We start from the raw sequence: 16977 nt of genomic DNA, 5'->3' as shown, positions 1-16977 counted from the left end.
GAGACAGACACTATCTCTACTTTCAAGATTAGGCTTCAAACTTTCCTTTTTTCTAAAGCATATAGTTAGGGGTGGATTAGGTGACCTGAATCCTTCCTTAGTTATGCTGCAGTAGGTGTAGGCTGCTGGGGGATTCCAATGATGCACTGGGTGTTACTTCTTCACTCACTATGTGTCAACAGAACTCTCTGCACTGAATCATATTTGTTATTAATCTCGGGTTCGCTTCCATAGCATGTCTTACTCCTGTCTTCCTCCCCCTGGCCCTCCCCTGAGACTGGCTCTGCTGTAGGCTTCTTCCTGTTAAAAAGGAGTTTTCCTTCTCGCTGTTGCCAAAGTGCTTCCTCATAGTGGGTCATATGATTGTTGGGTTATCTCTGTATGTATTATTGTACGGTCTACCTCACCACCTTGAGGCGACTGTTGTGATTTGGTGCTGTATGAACAAAATTAAACTGAATAATAATTTTCTAATTTTTGGGAAACAAACCAAAACAGTTGGAGAGTGTCTGACCTCACTGAATGTAAGCTGATCTGGGATCTGTGCACTGGAGCAATAGCTGTGAGTGAACCTGGACCAGCACACTCAGAATCAGGCTGGAAGAGAAGAGACCTCTAAAGACCTGCTGAGGACAGACCAGGGTGAGAGGAACCTGCATCCCAGTGCTTTAACCTGTGACCATAGCTAAGGGGAACATACACAGTCTTCATGGTTCTGACATGCTATCATGTGATCATACATGTGACCCCAGGTTTAAATGCTGCACAGAAACACATGTGATGATGGTGACAGTCGTCATACCATCAGTTGTGAGGACAGCTGATGACGTGACAGTTTATCAGACTTTGCTCGCTATGTGCTCAGAGGTTTTCTGCTGCAGCTCACTTCCTATTCTCTGCTTGCACACAGGAAGCTAAAGTCGCCTTAAAAAGCTGTTGTTGTTGTTGTGAGCTGATGATCGTCAGGCAGCTGATGATGACAAGCATGAGACTGTGAAGTTGGGCTGGGATCAGATTATCAGTTCTTCGGTTTGGACTGAGGAGCTGTCACATTCTTACCTGTGCAGGTGATCGGTGTGTCAGCGCATTCGGGTGATACTAAACATTATTAAAACAGGAGCGCTGTGTGTGCATGTGTCCCTGTGAGTGTGTGTGTGTTTCTTTTGAACTTTATCTGATAGAAACACGCTCAGATCTGAAGACGCGCGCTTCGTGAGTGCGGAAGTGAGCGCAGTCAGTACCAGCTGTGCGTCGCGCTGTGTGCGGCGGTTCTGGTGTACTGTCGGTGATTTTCTAGATGGGTTGCTCCCTCTCAGCGGAGGCTCCGGACCGGCGGCCGGAGCAGGAGGAGGAAGAGGATGCGTTGCCGGTGAGTCTGAGCGCGGAGAGCCGGGAGGCGATCAGGAGCAGTTGGAGGGAGATCCAGGAGGACATCAGCAGGGTGGGCGTCATCATGTTCGTCAGGTGAGTTCACGCGCGCTCCGCCGTCCTCTGTACCGTCACGCAGGTAGACGTTATGAAGAAGTGTTACGTCAGAGCAGGTATCCTTAACTACCGGTCATAAAGCCGTGTTGAGTTTGTTTAAGGGCGAGGGTCTCTCAGCTCGCAGATCTGATGTCCCACCAGCCCACAGGCACGGCTGTGACGTCAATTCTGCGTAAATCGACGTTCAGTCAGAAAACAGTGGCGATTATCGTTTAGATGATCAGATTATTGTAAAAACTGCGGGCAAGGTTTGATTGACAGCTCATCACCAAACAGCGGGCATGCGCAGGTCTGAAAGACTTTCTGGTTCTGATGCAGGTGAGTGCCTCAGAGTCAGAGGTCATGTGTCAAAAGTCACGGGAGATCATGTTCTGCTTTCTGGAGTCTGAGAAAACTGTGCAGACGAACCCTGACAGGAAGTGGGCTGGAGCTGGTTTGGTTGCTGTGCCTGAGTTCGCAGAGGGTGGAGGTCCTCCTCTCCTCTGCAAGATGGAGCAGGGCCAGGCAGAGCCACAGTGTTTGGGCTCAGGAGTGCTGTTTACCTGCAGACTGATGTTACTGATGTTCATGCAAAGCAGGTGCAGCGAGCCGCTCTGCAGTCTCAGCCGCTCTCTGTGGTTTGTGCACAGCTGTCTGTTTTCGCCTTGTGTTTGTGTGTGCAAGTTCACCCCAGCCCTCAGCACAGCACAGAGGACCGTGGGTAATGAGGACGTGACCTTTCTGCAGCTGCAGGTTCACTGACTGCCCTTTGTTAGCTTATCAGACATCAGAGCAGCGCTCACACCAACCGTTTAACTCCACCCCCACCCTCTTCCAGGCTGTTTGAGACTCACCCGGAGTGCAAAGACGCCTTCTTCACCTTCAGAGACCTGAATGATGTGAACACCCTGAGGGCGAGCAAAGAGCTGAAAGCCCACGGCCTCAGGTTACACACACATACACACACACACGCACACACTTTAAGTGAGAGCTGAGCAGTGTAACTGTGAGTGGGGGGACCAAGCAGAAACAGGGACAAATGTGCTAACAGCTGATCAGCTGATTTCACAAATGACATAAAACATTAGTCAAATGAGGCGTTAAACATAAATACCACCTCTGTTGGACTTATAAATAAAGTTCTTTTGAAGCCAGGAAGGATGTGAGGGTGGTGCTAATCTAATGTCATACACAATAACAAGAAGCAGATGTTGTTATCAGTCATAATGACTTGCGTCCATTTTTATCTCTGAAACTGAAACACTTTGTTAAACTGTGTGGGAGAGGAAATATAAAACTGTACTCTCACCCCTTGCTGTAACATTTTGTATGAGGGCTGCAATGAGGGCTCAAGATATATTTATTATTGCCTCTGATCAGAATTATTGCAATCATACAGAAGCATGAAATTAACCTTTCATTTCATTAAAACACAGCCCAGAGGGCCGGTTAGCTGACAGCTAGCAGCAAAAGCTGCCTGTGACTCCTGCAGGGTCTCTGGTTTTAGCAGAGCCTCCTGCTGACTGGTTTTCTCCTCTGCTCTCTCTGCAGGATCATGTACATCATCGAGAAGACGGTCGCCAGGATCGACCAGGACGACCGTCTGGACCAGCTGATCCTGGATCTGGGCAGGAAGCATTACCAGTACAAAGCCCTGCCAAAATACTATGATGTCAGTGTGAAGCTGAACACAGTGGTGGGGATTTGTTTCCACTCAGCTGTGACATTAGTTCAGTCCACACTGGTCATCCTCAGCCGAGCCTGCTCACACACGTCTGGCAATTCTTCTCAATTTTCTGAGCTTTAGGCAGATTGAAAGCTATAGGAGGGTTGTAGAAGAGCTGGAGGAGGATTGTAGGAGGGTTTTAGAAGAGCTGGAGGAGGGTTGTAGGACAGCTGTAGGTGGACTGTAGGACGGCTGTACTAGGATTAGGGATGGGTATCGTTTAGGTTTTATCCGATACCGGTGCCAAACCGGTACTTTTGAAATGGTACCGGTGCTTAAACGGTGCTTGAACCGGTGCTTAAAGAATGGAGAACACAAACTTTGTCCAAAAACCTCTTATGTTTTTATTTTTAGCAGTCTCTTTTTTTCTGCAAAATGATAACCAAGTTAGCCTTTTCTGTTGATACAACATACCTCCTTTGGTTGGAACCGGTGCTTAAACAATGGAAAACACAAACTTTGTCCTAAAACCTCTCAAGTTTAGCTGTTCTTTTTTGTAAAAAGATAACAATGTTAGCCTTTTCTGCAGCTATAGGGCATACAGTGGCTTGCAAAAGTATTCGGCCCCTTTGAACCTTTCCACATTTTGTCACATTACAGCCACAAACATGAATAAATTTTATTGGAATTCCACGTGAAAGACCGATACAAAGTGGTGTACACGTGAGAAGTGGAATGAAAAATCATACATGATTCCAAACATTTTTTACAAATAAATAACTGAAAAGTGGGGTGTGCGTAATTATTCAGCCCCCTGAATCAATACTTTGTAGAACCACCTTTTGCTGCAATTACAGCTGCCAGTCTTTTAGGGTATGTCTCTACCAGCTTTGCACATCTAGAGACTGAAATCCTTGCCCATTCTTCTTTGCAAAACAGCTCCAGCTCAGTCAGATTAGATGGACAGTGTTTGTGAACGGCAGTTTTCAGATCTTGCCACAGATTCTCAATTGGATTTAGATCTGGACTTTGACTGGGCCATTCTAACACATGGATATGTTTTGTTTTAAACCATTCCATTGTTGCCCTGGCTTTATGTTTAGGGTTGTTGTCCTGCTGGAAGGTGAACCTCCGCCCCAGTCTCAAGTCTTTTGCAGACTCCTAGGTTTTCTTCCAAAATTGCCCTGTATTTCGCTCCATCCATCTTCCCATCAACTCTGACCAGCTTCCCTGTCCCTGCTGAAGAGAAGCACCCCCAGAGCATGATGCTGCCACCACCATATTTGACAGTGTGGATGGTGTGTTCAGAGTGATGTGCAGTGTTAGTTTTCTTCCACACATAGCGTTTTGCATTTTGGCCAAAAAGTTCCATTTTGGTCTCATCTGACCAGAGCACCTTCTTCCACATGTTTGCTGTGTCCCCCACATGGCTTGTGGCAAACTGCAAACGGGACTTCTTATGGTTTTTTGTTAACAATGGCTTTCTTCTTGCCACTCTTCCATAAAGGCCAACTTTGTGCAGTGCAATAATAGTTTTCCTATGGACAGATTCCCCCACCTGAGCTGTAGATCTCTGCAGCTCGTCCAGAGTCACCATGGGCCTTGGCTTCTCAATAACTTTATCCTTGACCTGTCTGGTGTGTTCTTTGGACTTCATGGTGTTGTTGCTCCCTCTTAGACAACCTCTGAGGCCGTCACAGAGCAGCTGTATTTGTACTGACATTAGATTACACACAGGTGCACTCTATTTAGTCATTAGCACTCATCAGGCAATGTCTATGGGCAACTGACTGCACTCAGACCAAAGGGGGCTGAATAATTACGCACACCCCACTTTTCAGTTATTTATTTGTAAAAAATGTTTGGAATCATGTATGATTTTCGTTCCACTTCTCACGTGTACACCACTTTGTATCGGTCTTTCACATGGAATTCCAATAAAATTGATTTATGTTTGTGGCTGTAATGTGACAAAATGTGGAAAAGTTCAAGGTTGCCGAATACTTTTGCAAGCCATATGGTATCACTCTATCAAACAAGAAGACAGCCGCATGCAACTACGACGGTGTTTGCTAGTTCACATTACATGCATTAATTTAATAACGTGGTTAGTCTACTCAACGTAAATTACACGCAAACAACATTAAGCCACTCACCCAGAGAAGAACGGCTGCTGTGCCATCATCATCTGTCATCATTTCTGCTACACTGGCAGGGCTAGGGGCCAGGATTCTCCTCTTCGGGTTCTTGGGGGATGTTGCTAACTCCGGGTCCGATAACAGGCACCAAACCCGCAGTAGATGTGCTCGGTGTGAGGTCTTGCAGCAAGCTATCAAATACGGTGCATTTCTCGGCTTTTAAAAAAATGCTATGCGTTGCCAGGTGTTTCATCAGATTCAAGGCATTACATCCTTTGCACAGTATCACCTTAAAGCACTTGTTGCAGGCTGCTGAGTTTGCATCTTTTGCTGTGAAGTACAGCAAGACTTTTGACTGCTTCGCCTTGGACATTATTAATCTGTAGCTCTGCTCTAAAAGAACGTACGTACCTGGGCCCGCCTACTATCCTTGGAAAGCTAAAATGATTGGCTAGAATCCAAAGTGTATGACATCTCAAGAAAAAAAAAAAGCACTGAAATGCGCTGCTTTTCAGTCTGGTTACTACTGTTTATGTCAGAACCGGTGCCATAATGGCACCAGATACCGGTAGCCATCCCTAACTAGGACTGTAGGAGGGTTGTAGAAGAGCTGTAGTAGGGTTGTAGGACTGTTGTATTGGAGATTATGTATCGGAATTTAAGGAGCAGGACCACGCCTCCAAACACGCTCCTTCCGTATAGGTTTCCCCAGTTCTGCAAGCTGATCATTCTCGTTTACGTGCAAACAGGGTCCATTCTTGGCGGTTTCCTTTAAACACAGCTTTCTCACAGGAGTAACATAATTTTACTCACCCTTCCATTCGCTACAATTGTCCTCTTGTCTGTCAGCGCATTAGATGAACAACTACTCAAGCTCTTCGTCCATCGCTTTTCCTCCGGCAATCCAAGAAACACACCGAACGCCACGGCTCAAGACCGAATGCTGATGATCCTCTAGCAGTTTTCTCGCCACCCGACATATGGACTGCCACGTCGATCCATCCAGTCTTCATATCTCGGCTAAATTCAGTTATGAGGTAACGCCAGTTCTATATTCCTCCGTAGCAAATTCAGTACAGAGTTGCCAGGTTCCCAGCCTCTTCCCTCCTTCACAAAATTCTGCACGTAACCTCAGCACCGAGTTGCCAGGTTCCTTTATCCTCATTCGCAAAAGCAGCAGCAAGCAGCAGAGTTGCCAGTACTCCACCCCTCCGTAGTGAATGCAGCATGCTTTGGCACCGAGTTGCCAGGTTCCCAGCCCCTCATCCCTGCTTCGCAAAATTCTGCAGCAAACCTTGGCACCGGGTTGCTAGGCTCTTAGTCACTCATCCCTCCTTCGCAAATTCTGCTGTTAACCTCAGCACCGAGTTGCCAGGTTTCCAGCCTCTCATCCCTCCTTGGCTAAACTCTGCAGCATACGTTCACTCATCCTTCCTCTGCTAAACTCTGCAGCAAGCGTCGGCACCGAGTTGTCAGGTTTCCAGCCACTCATCTCTCCTTCGCAAAATTCTGTAGCAAACCTTGGCACTGGGTTGCCAGGCTCCTTTATCCCTCATTCGCAAAAGAAACAGCAAGCTTTTCTGCCATCGGGTTGCCAGTTCTCAGTGTAGACAAAATTAATTAATTAATGAATTTAATTAAACGGCCCCGGGTTGCCAGGTTTTCCTTCATCACCATTAGCAATGCAGCATCTAGCTTTCCAACTAATGAACTGCCATCATGGCAAAAAGCAGCATTAATCCTTCTAGCCCCGATACCAAGTTCTCAATTCTCATTTGCAAAATAGCCAGTTTCTTTGCATGGGGAAAAAAAAGGCACTGAGTTGCCAGGTTTGTCCTTTAACCCTTATTTACAAAAGCAGCCGCAAGCCTTCTACCAACGCCTTGCTGGTTTCCTTTGCCGGTCCTTCCCTCATATCCAATCGCACCAGCAAACTTTTCTATGAATGAGTCACCAGTTTCCCTTTCCCGTAACCCATATTGGCAAAATGCAGCAGCATGCTTTTGGCACCGGGATGCCAGGTTCTCTTCCTCTATCACTCCTATGCAAATACAGTAGCAAGCTTTGGCACCGAGATGCCAGCCTCTCTCCCTCTCTCCCTCCTATCCTAATACAGTAGCAAGCTTTGGCACCGGGATGTCAGCTTCTCTTCCTCTATCCCTCCTATGCAAACACATTAGCAAGCTTTGGCACCGGGATGCCAGCTTCTTATCCTCTATCCCTCCTATGAAAATACAGTAGCAAGATAAAGAAGAACCAGGCGCCGAGTTGCCTGGTTCTTCTTTATCCCTCACTCGCATACTCAGGAGCAAACTTTCTAATACAGAGTTGCCAGTTTCACTGCATTAATCCTTCTACCACTGGGACGCCAGCTTCTCCACATCTAGCCCTTATATGCTAAGCAGCAGATGTTCCTTTCAGCACCAAAACGCCAGGTTCGCTGTCTCTATTCCTCATTTGCAAATGCAGAAAACGTTCTTTGCACCGAGATGCCAGGTTCTGTTCCCTAAGTAGCTTACCTTTCCGTTACTGGATTGGCAGCTTCCGCCATCAATCACTCGCAAAAAACCCAAAACATTCCTTTCACCAGGATGCCAGTTTCTCTCTTTACATCCAGTCTTCCACAAGATGTAGCAGCAAACTGTTCCGGCACAGAGAACCATCTGTCATCTTTCCTGCCTTTGCAAAGCACTGATGAACCTTCGTGGCACTGGGATGCCAGATTCTTTCCTCTATCGCCCCTTTTAAGACATCCAAACTGTGCCATGCGCATAATTCTTCATGACATCCCTTTACTTCTCACGTGCTTTCGCAAGCATTATCTAGCATCCACCCTCGACACAATCATTCAAGACTATGTCTAAACAGCTCATCATCTCCCACGAAGTTCAGTGGACTCGCCCTCTGCTCTCTGACAATTTTGGGAGTTATTATTATAGAAGACGACTTTCCTCTAATCAGTCATTCAATTCATCAACCCTTCCCAAGCTGCCGCTTTCACTTCTGTTCATTTCAGAAATAAGCACAGTAGTTATCACTACCTTATCTGACGTAATTAACCAGCTAAGCACCCCCTCTCCATCTTCTGCTTGTCCGAGCTGATCCACTCCACTCCATGGAATCTTTGACTACCTTATCGAGAGCTGTTCAGCTTTGCTAGCCTGCTACCAGTTATTTTCCTCTTCTTTGGGTGGTGAGGCCACTCGGCGTTCGCTCTCCCTACACTTGCCTCTGTCCTGTTCTCCTTCTCTCACCCAAACCGGTCACGGCAGTTGTCTGCCCCTCCCTGAGCCTAGATCTGCCAGAGGTTTCTTCCTGTTAAAAGGAAGTTTTTCCTTCCCACCATCGCCAAAGCGCTTGCTCAGAGGGGGTCATACAATTGTTGGGTTTTTCCTCCAGACATCATTGTAGGGTCTCGAGGCATCTGTCACCATGGTTCGGTGGCATATAAATAAGTTGAATTGAAAATCTAATTATTCTCGCTGAGGTCGTCGACCCTCGTAATGCACAGTTGTTACCATTTTCAGGGGATGCCTTCTTTGGGGATCTGCCAGGCCCAGGAACCATCGCCAGTCCCCTTTGAGACCTTCCACAAACTGCAGCTCAATTCATGTCAAAGCATTCACTTTTACCTACTAAAACGCTGTCAAACCTAAAATGAGGACGTAGGCCCAGCTAGTGAATTGGAGATTATGTATCGGAATTTCCGGAGTAGGACCACGCCTCCAAACATGCTCCTTCCAGCTGTCATCTATATAGGTTCCCCCAGTTCTGCAAGCTGATCATTCTCGTTTACGTGCCCCACCCTCCCTCCCTCCTTGTTCTCCATTCTTTAACTTCTTCACTTCTATTTAGTACATGGGGATCTGCCAGGCCCGGGAACCATCGCCCGTCCCCTTTGAGGCCTTCCCCAACTGCAGCTCAATTCATGTCAAAGCATGACATGAATTGAGCTAGTGAATGATGGTAGTAGAATAGCTGTATAATAGCTCATCACTCATCCAACTGACTTCTTCAGTCTCAGCTGACTCCAGGTTTCCCCAATCTTATAAACAGTACATTGCATGATGACTGAAACCAGCCCACTGAAGGAACAATGGGCCTGGAGGTCAGTTCCTTAATCTTAATTATGCAAATTCTCATGAGAATTGATCAACAACCACTGACCAAAACCCACTGATCAAAGCCCACTGATCAATGGCCATGAGTACCATTCACAGAGAGTTGGGGAATGGCTGCAATCACTGCATTGTAAGATGGCGAAAGATGTACCCTTAGGCACCCTCCTCGATTCAGAGATGGTTTTTCCCTTTTCACGTAAATGGCCTCCTTGACACCGCACTCAACCAGCGTTCCTCCTTGTCCAAGATGTGTACCTCCTCATCATTGAAAAAGTGTCCACTGGCCTGTAGGTGTAAATAGACTGCAGAGTCCTGGCCTGACGAGGTAGCTCTTCTGTGTTGTGCCATCCGCTTCACCAGAGGTTGTTTGGTTTTCCCGATGTATAAATCCTGGCAATCCTCCTGGCACTTAATAGTGTACACCATGTTACTCTGTCTGTGTTGGGGGACCCAATCCTTGGGGTGGACCAATTTATGGCACAGCGTGTTTTGGGTTTTAAAAGCCACAGAGATCCGGTGTTTAGAAAAAATGCATCTCAACTGCTCCGATACTCCTGACACATACGGGATTACTGCGGGTTTTCACTTAGGCAGCAGTTGTCCTTCTCTCCTGGATCGGCTGGAGCTTTCTTTTGGCGCCTTCCCAGCTTTGACAAAAGTCCAGCTGGGATAACCACATTTACTCAGGACCTTCTTGATGTGCTTTTCTTCAGCTTCCCTGGCTGCTGTGTCTGTGGTGATGGTGTTCGCTCTGTGTTGTTCGCTCAGTGTTGTAAAGATTAAGGAACTGACCTCCCAGGCCATTGTTCCTTCAGTGGGCTGGTTTCATTTATTATGCAATGTACTGTTTATAAGATTGGGGAAACCTGCAATCAGCGGAGACACTTGGATGAGTGACGAAATGTTTCTTCCACAAAATGCTACATCCAGATGAATAGAATCAACTTTTGGAGGGTTGTAGGACAGTTGTAGGAGGACTGTAGGACTTTTCTAAGATGGCTCTAGGAGAGTTGTAAGAAGGTTGTAGGAGGGCTCGGGTGGAGAAAGGCCTTTTTTTTCTGGTTTATTTTGTCACGCTCTGTGGAAGCACCAAACTGCTCTACTCTTAACTCCACCCACCCAGAGCTGCATGTGTGTGCTCATCAAAAAAAAAACTTTCTCTGTCTGTCCAGCTCATGGGGGAAGAGTTCATCCACGCAATCCATCCGGTCCTGCAGGAGCGCTGGACTTCAGACCTGGAGGAGGCCTGGAAGGTAAACAGAGGTGACTTTTACAGATTCTTCAGAGCAAGCAGAGAAAAGTTAACCTCATCATACAGATGATGATTAAACATGCAATTTATTGCTTCAAGAACCTGAACATATAAACAACCAGAGGAGAAACAGATGTGATCTCTGCTGAAGCCTGAAGCTGACGGTGGCCTAAAAAAAACTGCAAATCAGAATGAAGAGCCTGTTTTCTTTTCATTGGCCAACTTCTGAAAGCCTGTAGAGGGGCTGTCTGTATCTGTCATGAAAGAAGAGAAAGACATTTTAAATAGGGCAGGCTTTACATTCAGTCCACAGTGTTCTCAGTCAGGCTCTGGACTTGTTCTGTCCAGTTCCTTTTCAGTCGATTCACTTGGTACAACACATAATTATGGGATATCATGCCCTCGCGTGTCCTGGCTGAAGAAACCTTTATTCACGCCTTTAAGGCAGATGAAGTGTGATGACACGCGCATGGCCCCCGCCTGCACATGTAGCCGCTGTCATCACAGTCATCCCTCAGTTCTTACGCTCTTCACCTCGCTGAGAACACCTCTGCTGAGTTGGGCTAGCTAGCTGCTGCTAGTTAGCTCCGTTGTCTGCCGACTTGAACTTAGCTTAACTGCCCCTGTTGATGTTAGCCTCCACCGCGCAGTTGGTGTGTAGGCTGCCCGCAGAGTGCTAATTTCAAGTTTTTCCTGTGCAGCGTTTCGCTTTGCGTTTTGGAATGGACTCCAAACCGAAGTGAGCAAAGCAGAAATCTTCTGTCCACCCCTGTCCTCAGGGATGCGCTTTCTCTTTGCACGACAGCGACCAGCACGATGCCTGCCGTGTCTGCCTGGGGATTGTCCATGCTAGGAGAGCGTTGACGGAGCCCGAAGCCTGTGCGTTTTGCCGCCAGCTCCAGCGCTCGACCCAGGAAAGACGGGTGACGTTTGTGGAAAAAGTGCTGGGACGCTCGGCTGTCGCACGGCATGACCATCTCCTTTCCGAGTCTGGAGCCCCGGCTTCGTCCGAGTCCGAAGACGAGGATTTTCCGGTCGACGTCCCCGCAATTAGCTGGGCTGACCACATGGAATATGTTGACGGGTTAGCCGATGACGAGCCGGAACCATGCAGGAGCGCTGACGGGCTTCAGCCTGGGTTGAAGCCCACCAGTGCTCCCCAGGAAGACGATGACGTGCTGGACATCGGCCTGGACATCCATGGATTGTCGGAGGATGAGCAGGAGAGCTTATTGTCGGCCCAATGTGCCGCCACTGCTGCGCCGGTGGGCCACGATGACACCTCTCTTTTCTCCCTGTTTCGCCGTGCTGCTGAGAAGCTGCAGCTGGACTGGCCCTCTCCTCCGCCAGCTCAGAAGCCGTTGCGGTTCGCGGGGTTTTTCCTCCCAACGGAGCCCGCAACGGCCAAAAACTGCCTTCCCATGTTCCCAGACTTTCTCTGCGAGCTAACAGCATCATGGGACAAACCTCTGTCTACCCACGTCACTGTGCCCGGCTATGGACAGTACATGGAATTGGACGGCGCCGAGGGGGCTGGCTTAGCTAACCCACCCCCTATGGAGCCGTCTCTGGCTGCTTATCTGGCCCCATCCCATAACGATGGTTTCGGCGGCCCTGCAACTCTGCCGTACAAGCACTGCAGATTCTCTGCTTCGCAGCTGGAGAAGATTTATCGGGCTCAGGCTGGCACTGCTCGCGCCATGAGCTCCGTCACCATGCTCCAGACAATGTGCCTGGCAGAGCTCGGATCGCTGGTTCCTGATGACAGCCCGCTGGCACCTCTTCTTAACGAGGTCAGAGTCACAACAGATTACATCCTCCGTGCGTCTCGCTGTGCAGCGCTCTCCCTGAGCAGAGGGATGGCTTCGGCAGTAGTGTCACAGAGGCACCTGTGGCTGACCCTCTCTGACGTCCCGGATAGGGACAGAGCTGTATATCCGGACGCACCAGTGTCTGCGGCTGGGTTATTTGGACATTCACTTGAAGCCATTCAGGCTAGATTCAATCTGAGGAAGAAGCAGACGGAAGCTCTGCGCAACATCATCCCCAGACGTCAGCCCAAGCCCGCAGCTAGCTCTCACAGGCCCGCCGCTCCTCTGCTGACTGGCAAGAGTCACTGCTGAAGTGGGTGTGCTGCCAGCGAGAGCACATCCTCCAGCCCGAGCTCCACGCCAGTCGGCCTGGAGCAAAGGCCCACCCTCGGGCCCCCAATGGGACCCGACGCCCAGGAGGAAGAAGCCTCAGCCCTCCTAGCTGTGGTTTCGAGTGGAGAAGGGGTCCAGCAGCAGGGAGACGCTGCTTTTACCCCTCTGTTGCCGCCCAAGAGGTGCCGCTTAAGTTTTGTTCAGGTTGTCAGCCCCAGAAGGCGCTGCACTTTCCTAACACTGTCTCCCAAGCACAAAACCCCTGCACACAAAATGCCTCAGGTAACTCCCTGTTCAGGTGTGTTAAATGTTCAGGTGACCACATCGAGTGTTCCCGCTGTTTTTCATTGTTGTGCCCCAGAAAAGGTGCCTCCAACAAAATGTATGAATGTACATGTTTCCATGTTACAATCAATAAAGAGTGTTGTTTATTCTCAAACAATCACAAATGCTCAGCCTGCAGGCAGAATGAGCCAGGTCATGCAGGTGATGCAGTCCCCTGCAGACACACTGGGGGGCGACAACGCCCCGCCGACGGTGCTGCAGGTCAGCCGGCTGGCTGCTCACTTCCGTCAGTGGCGCGCTTGCGCCCCCTCTCTACAACCGTGGGTTCTGCGAACCGTTGCCATGGGTTACCGTTGCAGTTCCGGGTCAAGCCACCTCGTTTCCAAAGAGTCGTAAACACGACTGTCAACACCGAGGCGGCCATGATACTCAGAGAGGAAATAAAGGCGCTATTGCAGAAAAGAGCGATACGAGTGGTCCCCGCTTCGGAGACAGACAAAGGTTGGTACAGCCGTTATTTTGTTGTTCCGAAAAAAAGGGGGAGGGCTTCATCTGTGCCCACAGCTGTTAGGAGGGAATGTCTGCTTCTTACCCTCCGAACCCGTACATGGCAGTAGCAGTGGACTTTCACAGGGCTGCGCATTTATCTGGTTATTAGAATTGTCGGTCACTTTTCTAATACAAAAACTGTAGCTTCTCCCACTGAAGGACTTCAAATCGGCTCCAGCTCTTCTCTCAGCCCGCGGTACTTCTCTCTGTTTGACATCACCGTTAGGTGGAATTGCCACACTCATCACAGTGGTGATGAATGTGGCAATTCCAGGAAACAGTTGCACTCTTATGTGTCTCTCTGCAACGTCCTCCCCCCACTCCTCCCCCTGTCTGCTCTCAGACCACCGAAAAACAAAGAAACAGCAAGAAATGAATTAAGCAGAAAAAATTAACAAAGCAAAGTTTAATCTTTAATCTGTTGTTACCTGTTGTCCACCTGGCCCTTAATTACTAGCATTTAAACGTTATGAAAAAGGGAAATACATTTCATCATTTACTCTGGAGAAATAGTTTACTGCTTTATAAGAAAGCTCTCCGTGAAGCTAGAACATCTTGCTATTCATCACTGATTGAAGAAAATAAGAACAACCCTAGATTTTTCTTAGGCACTGTAGCCAGGCTGACAAACAGTCAGAGCACTGTTGAGCCAACCATTCCTTCTCACAAGCCAACCAGTCGCTGCAGATGGTCGCCCCTCCCCGAACCTGGTTCTGCTGTTGGTTTGTTCCTGTTAAAAGGAAGTTTTTCCTTTTCACTGTCACCAAAATGCTTGCTCATAGGGGGTCATATGACTGTAAGGTCTAACTTAAAATATAAAGCACCTTGAGGTGACTGCTGTTGTGATTTGGCGCTGTATAATTAAAATTAAATTAGTCTTTTCTTTGCCACAGGACCTTAGCCCTGATGTTCTATGTTTTAGCTCTACTTTTTGGCTTGTTGTGCTGAACTGTCTCCGGGTCACCTTTGTGCTGCCTGCAAAGATGGATAGAGCAGTGATAACATCACCATGCTGGCAACAAAGACAGCCTGGCTGTGACGAGCTTCCTCTGATCTGACCTCTGCTTTCTGAGAAAATGAAAGAAACTCGTGGAAATAAAGAAACAGAAAATTAACTGTTAATATTCCAGAGAGTTTTGCATAAATGAAGATGTCAGTTTGTTGGAATGACTTCAGCTGATGATTGGACTGTAAATATCAGCAGCAGGTTTAACGCTGTCCTCTCAAACCTGCTGTAAAAGGACCTGGGGTCCGTTCTTCATACCTCGCTAAGTAAGTTAGCTGGATTTGATTGTTGACGATTTCGCGTGATCTTGGATCGTTCGGTTCTCCGAAGCTCATCCGGGACTTGCTGTCATAGCAATAGATCCGTAAGCGTAAACCTGCTTGGGAGCAGGCTTACTTTATGTATACAAGATTAGATCGCGGCCACTCAGGTATGTCCGCTTCATTTATACGAAAGCAACAGCGATATTTTACCACTGTTTGTCCATAAATAAATATTATCAATGTAACTAAAGATAATGCAGTACTTGATCCTTTTATTGATTTCATACAGATACATACAGGTCATTTCCTAAAAAAAGGGAAATGTACTATTATTCATTCCATTCCATGTATTTGATTATTTCAGATGCAATTCATATTTTAGAGTAGTAATGGTAAATTACGTCGTGTAATCAAGATGAGAGACCACGGCTATAAAAGCGAAGGTGGATTTGGGAAGTCTGTCGCAGCCATGTCCTGTCCGTATACGCGAGCCACCCATTGCGGAAGGTGCAAGATTGATAAGGAGAGTTTTCAGAACTCAGCGTATATTGCGGGATAGACAGGATCCTTTAGCTCAGCGCCACAGTGTGCTCATAGAGAGATATCGATTTTCCCGTGAGGGTATTATTTACTTAACCAACTTGTTGACGAGGGGGTGCAGGACCACCACCTGTCTTTTTTTGCTCTGCCCTTTTCTTGGTTGCTGTTATAAACAAACGAACAGATTATGTCAGGGTCTCTTTTCAAGAGACTAAAAGCAATATAAGTGATAAATATTACCATTCTGTAGAATATTCTTATATTTCACTTTTACTTGTTCACATGTTCTAGTGGGTCCTGTTGTGGCTCTAATGTGATAGAGGATATAATGTAATATAATATAATATAATATGATATAATGTGATATAATATGATAAATTTACCCTACTGCCTACTGGTGTTGGCCAGAGGGGCCGATGGCGCGATATGGCAGCCTGGCTTCTGTCAGTCTGCCGCAGGGCAGCTGTGGCTACAACCGTAGCTTGCCTCCACCAGTGTGTGTGAATGTGAGAGTGAATGAATAGTGGCATTGTAAAGCGCTTTGGGTGCCTTGAAAAGCGCTATATGAATCCAATCCATTATTATTATTATTATTATTATTAAATTACTTACGAGTTTAATTTGTCAGCAACTTTCTGCCAGCCCTCTCTCCTTGCTTTTGCAGCCTTTGCAGTGTTCCCTTGCATTTTAATTAAACTCTGAAACTCCTGAAATCCCTCAATCAAGAGTTCTTGCTCTGCTGCCGAAAAATACTGAGCGCGCTCCTTCGACATTTTCGCCGACCAATCAAAGGGTTGCCGATCAATGTTTCTACTATCGATGCGTAGCCCCTGTTAAGCCACCCAATGATCTCACATTACTTCATCCAGCTATACTAATCGTCAACAACAGGTGTGTTCGGAGAACCGGAATAGCGAGGTCAAAGTTGGCGCGATGATTTGATCTTGGATGTGTCATTTGATCTTGGATGTAGTAAGCGAGGTACGAAGAACGGACCCCAGGCTCATGTTTGAATGTTTATCTGCAGTCCTGTTTACCTCATTTACCTGCACAGTTCAGCTTGCTTGGGCCTGCAGACTCATGCTGCCCCCTGCTGGTCATCGACCAAACCCTGCCGTCTGTGTTGACCCTTTTTTACGACTCTTCTCTTTCCTGCAGACTCTGTTCCTGTACATCACTCGCACCATGAAGAAAGGCTACCAGCAGGCCCAGAGGAGCCACAGCAGCAGCTGAGAGCAGCTCGTCCCATCACGTGGCTTCAGCAGCTCAGGACGGAGTCTTTAAATGACAAGATGTGTAGTGAAAATGTTGTTTTCAGCTCTCATGTGTAACTGTATGAATGTTTAACAGCGCTGAGCTGTGGGCTTTTATTTTGAAAGTGAATAAACATCATGTGACGAGGAGATCTTTTATGCCCCTGTTTGTACACGATCTGAGTATGAGCGGAGTCACATGTTGGGATGAAGCTCCTCCTGCGATGTCACGTCCTCTGGGCATGATCACCTTTGACCTCAGCCACACATCGAGCACAGGCCGTCTAAGGTTCTGG

The 16977-nt window shown here is 47.6% G+C and overlaps 1 protein-coding gene across 2 annotated transcripts; it reads left to right on the top strand.

Annotated features, from left to right (window-relative positions):
* Nucleotides 1–888: 888 nt before the first annotated feature.
* Nucleotides 889–16822, top strand: LOC309688613 (neuroglobin-like). Of its 2 annotated transcripts, none has more exons than XM_082504472.1 (5): nucleotides 889–1464; nucleotides 2303–2410; nucleotides 3016–3136; nucleotides 10562–10652; nucleotides 16587–16822. In XM_082504472.1, the coding sequence occupies exons 1-5, from the start codon at nucleotides 1298–1300 to the stop codon at nucleotides 16757–16759; spliced, it is 660 nt and encodes a 219-aa protein (XP_082360598.1). In that variant the 5' UTR covers nucleotides 889–1297; the 3' UTR covers nucleotides 16760–16822. The 2 variants fall into 2 exon arrangements, with proteins under 2 accessions (XP_082360598.1, XP_082360599.1); XM_082504473.1 differs by having other exon boundaries at nucleotides 891–1464; nucleotides 10562–10642; nucleotides 16587–16764.
* Nucleotides 16823–16977: the final 155 nt, after the last annotated feature.

Source organism: Aulonocara stuartgranti (genome assembly GCF_965226115.1).
Source record: "Aulonocara stuartgranti genome assembly, chromosome: 15".
Lineage (NCBI taxonomy): Eukaryota > Metazoa > Chordata > Actinopteri > Cichliformes > Cichlidae > Aulonocara > Aulonocara stuartgranti.
The sequence above is the reverse complement of the archived record's forward strand: the minus strand, read 5'-3'. Positions and strand labels throughout refer to the sequence as shown.

Excerpts from the sequence above, each read along its gene's own strand:
- LOC309688613 (XM_082504472.1), top strand. The coding sequence starts at position 1,298 with ATGGGTTGCTCCCTCTCAGCGGAGGCTCCGGACCGGCGGCCGGAGCAG. Across the intron at positions 1,465-2,302 it reads GGCGTCATCATGTTCGTCAG|GCTGTTTGAGACTCACCCGG; the intron begins GTGAGTTCACGC and ends ACCCTCTTCCAG. Across the intron at positions 2,411-3,015 it reads CTGAAAGCCCACGGCCTCAG|GATCATGTACATCATCGAGA; the intron begins GTTACACACACA and ends CTCTCTCTGCAG.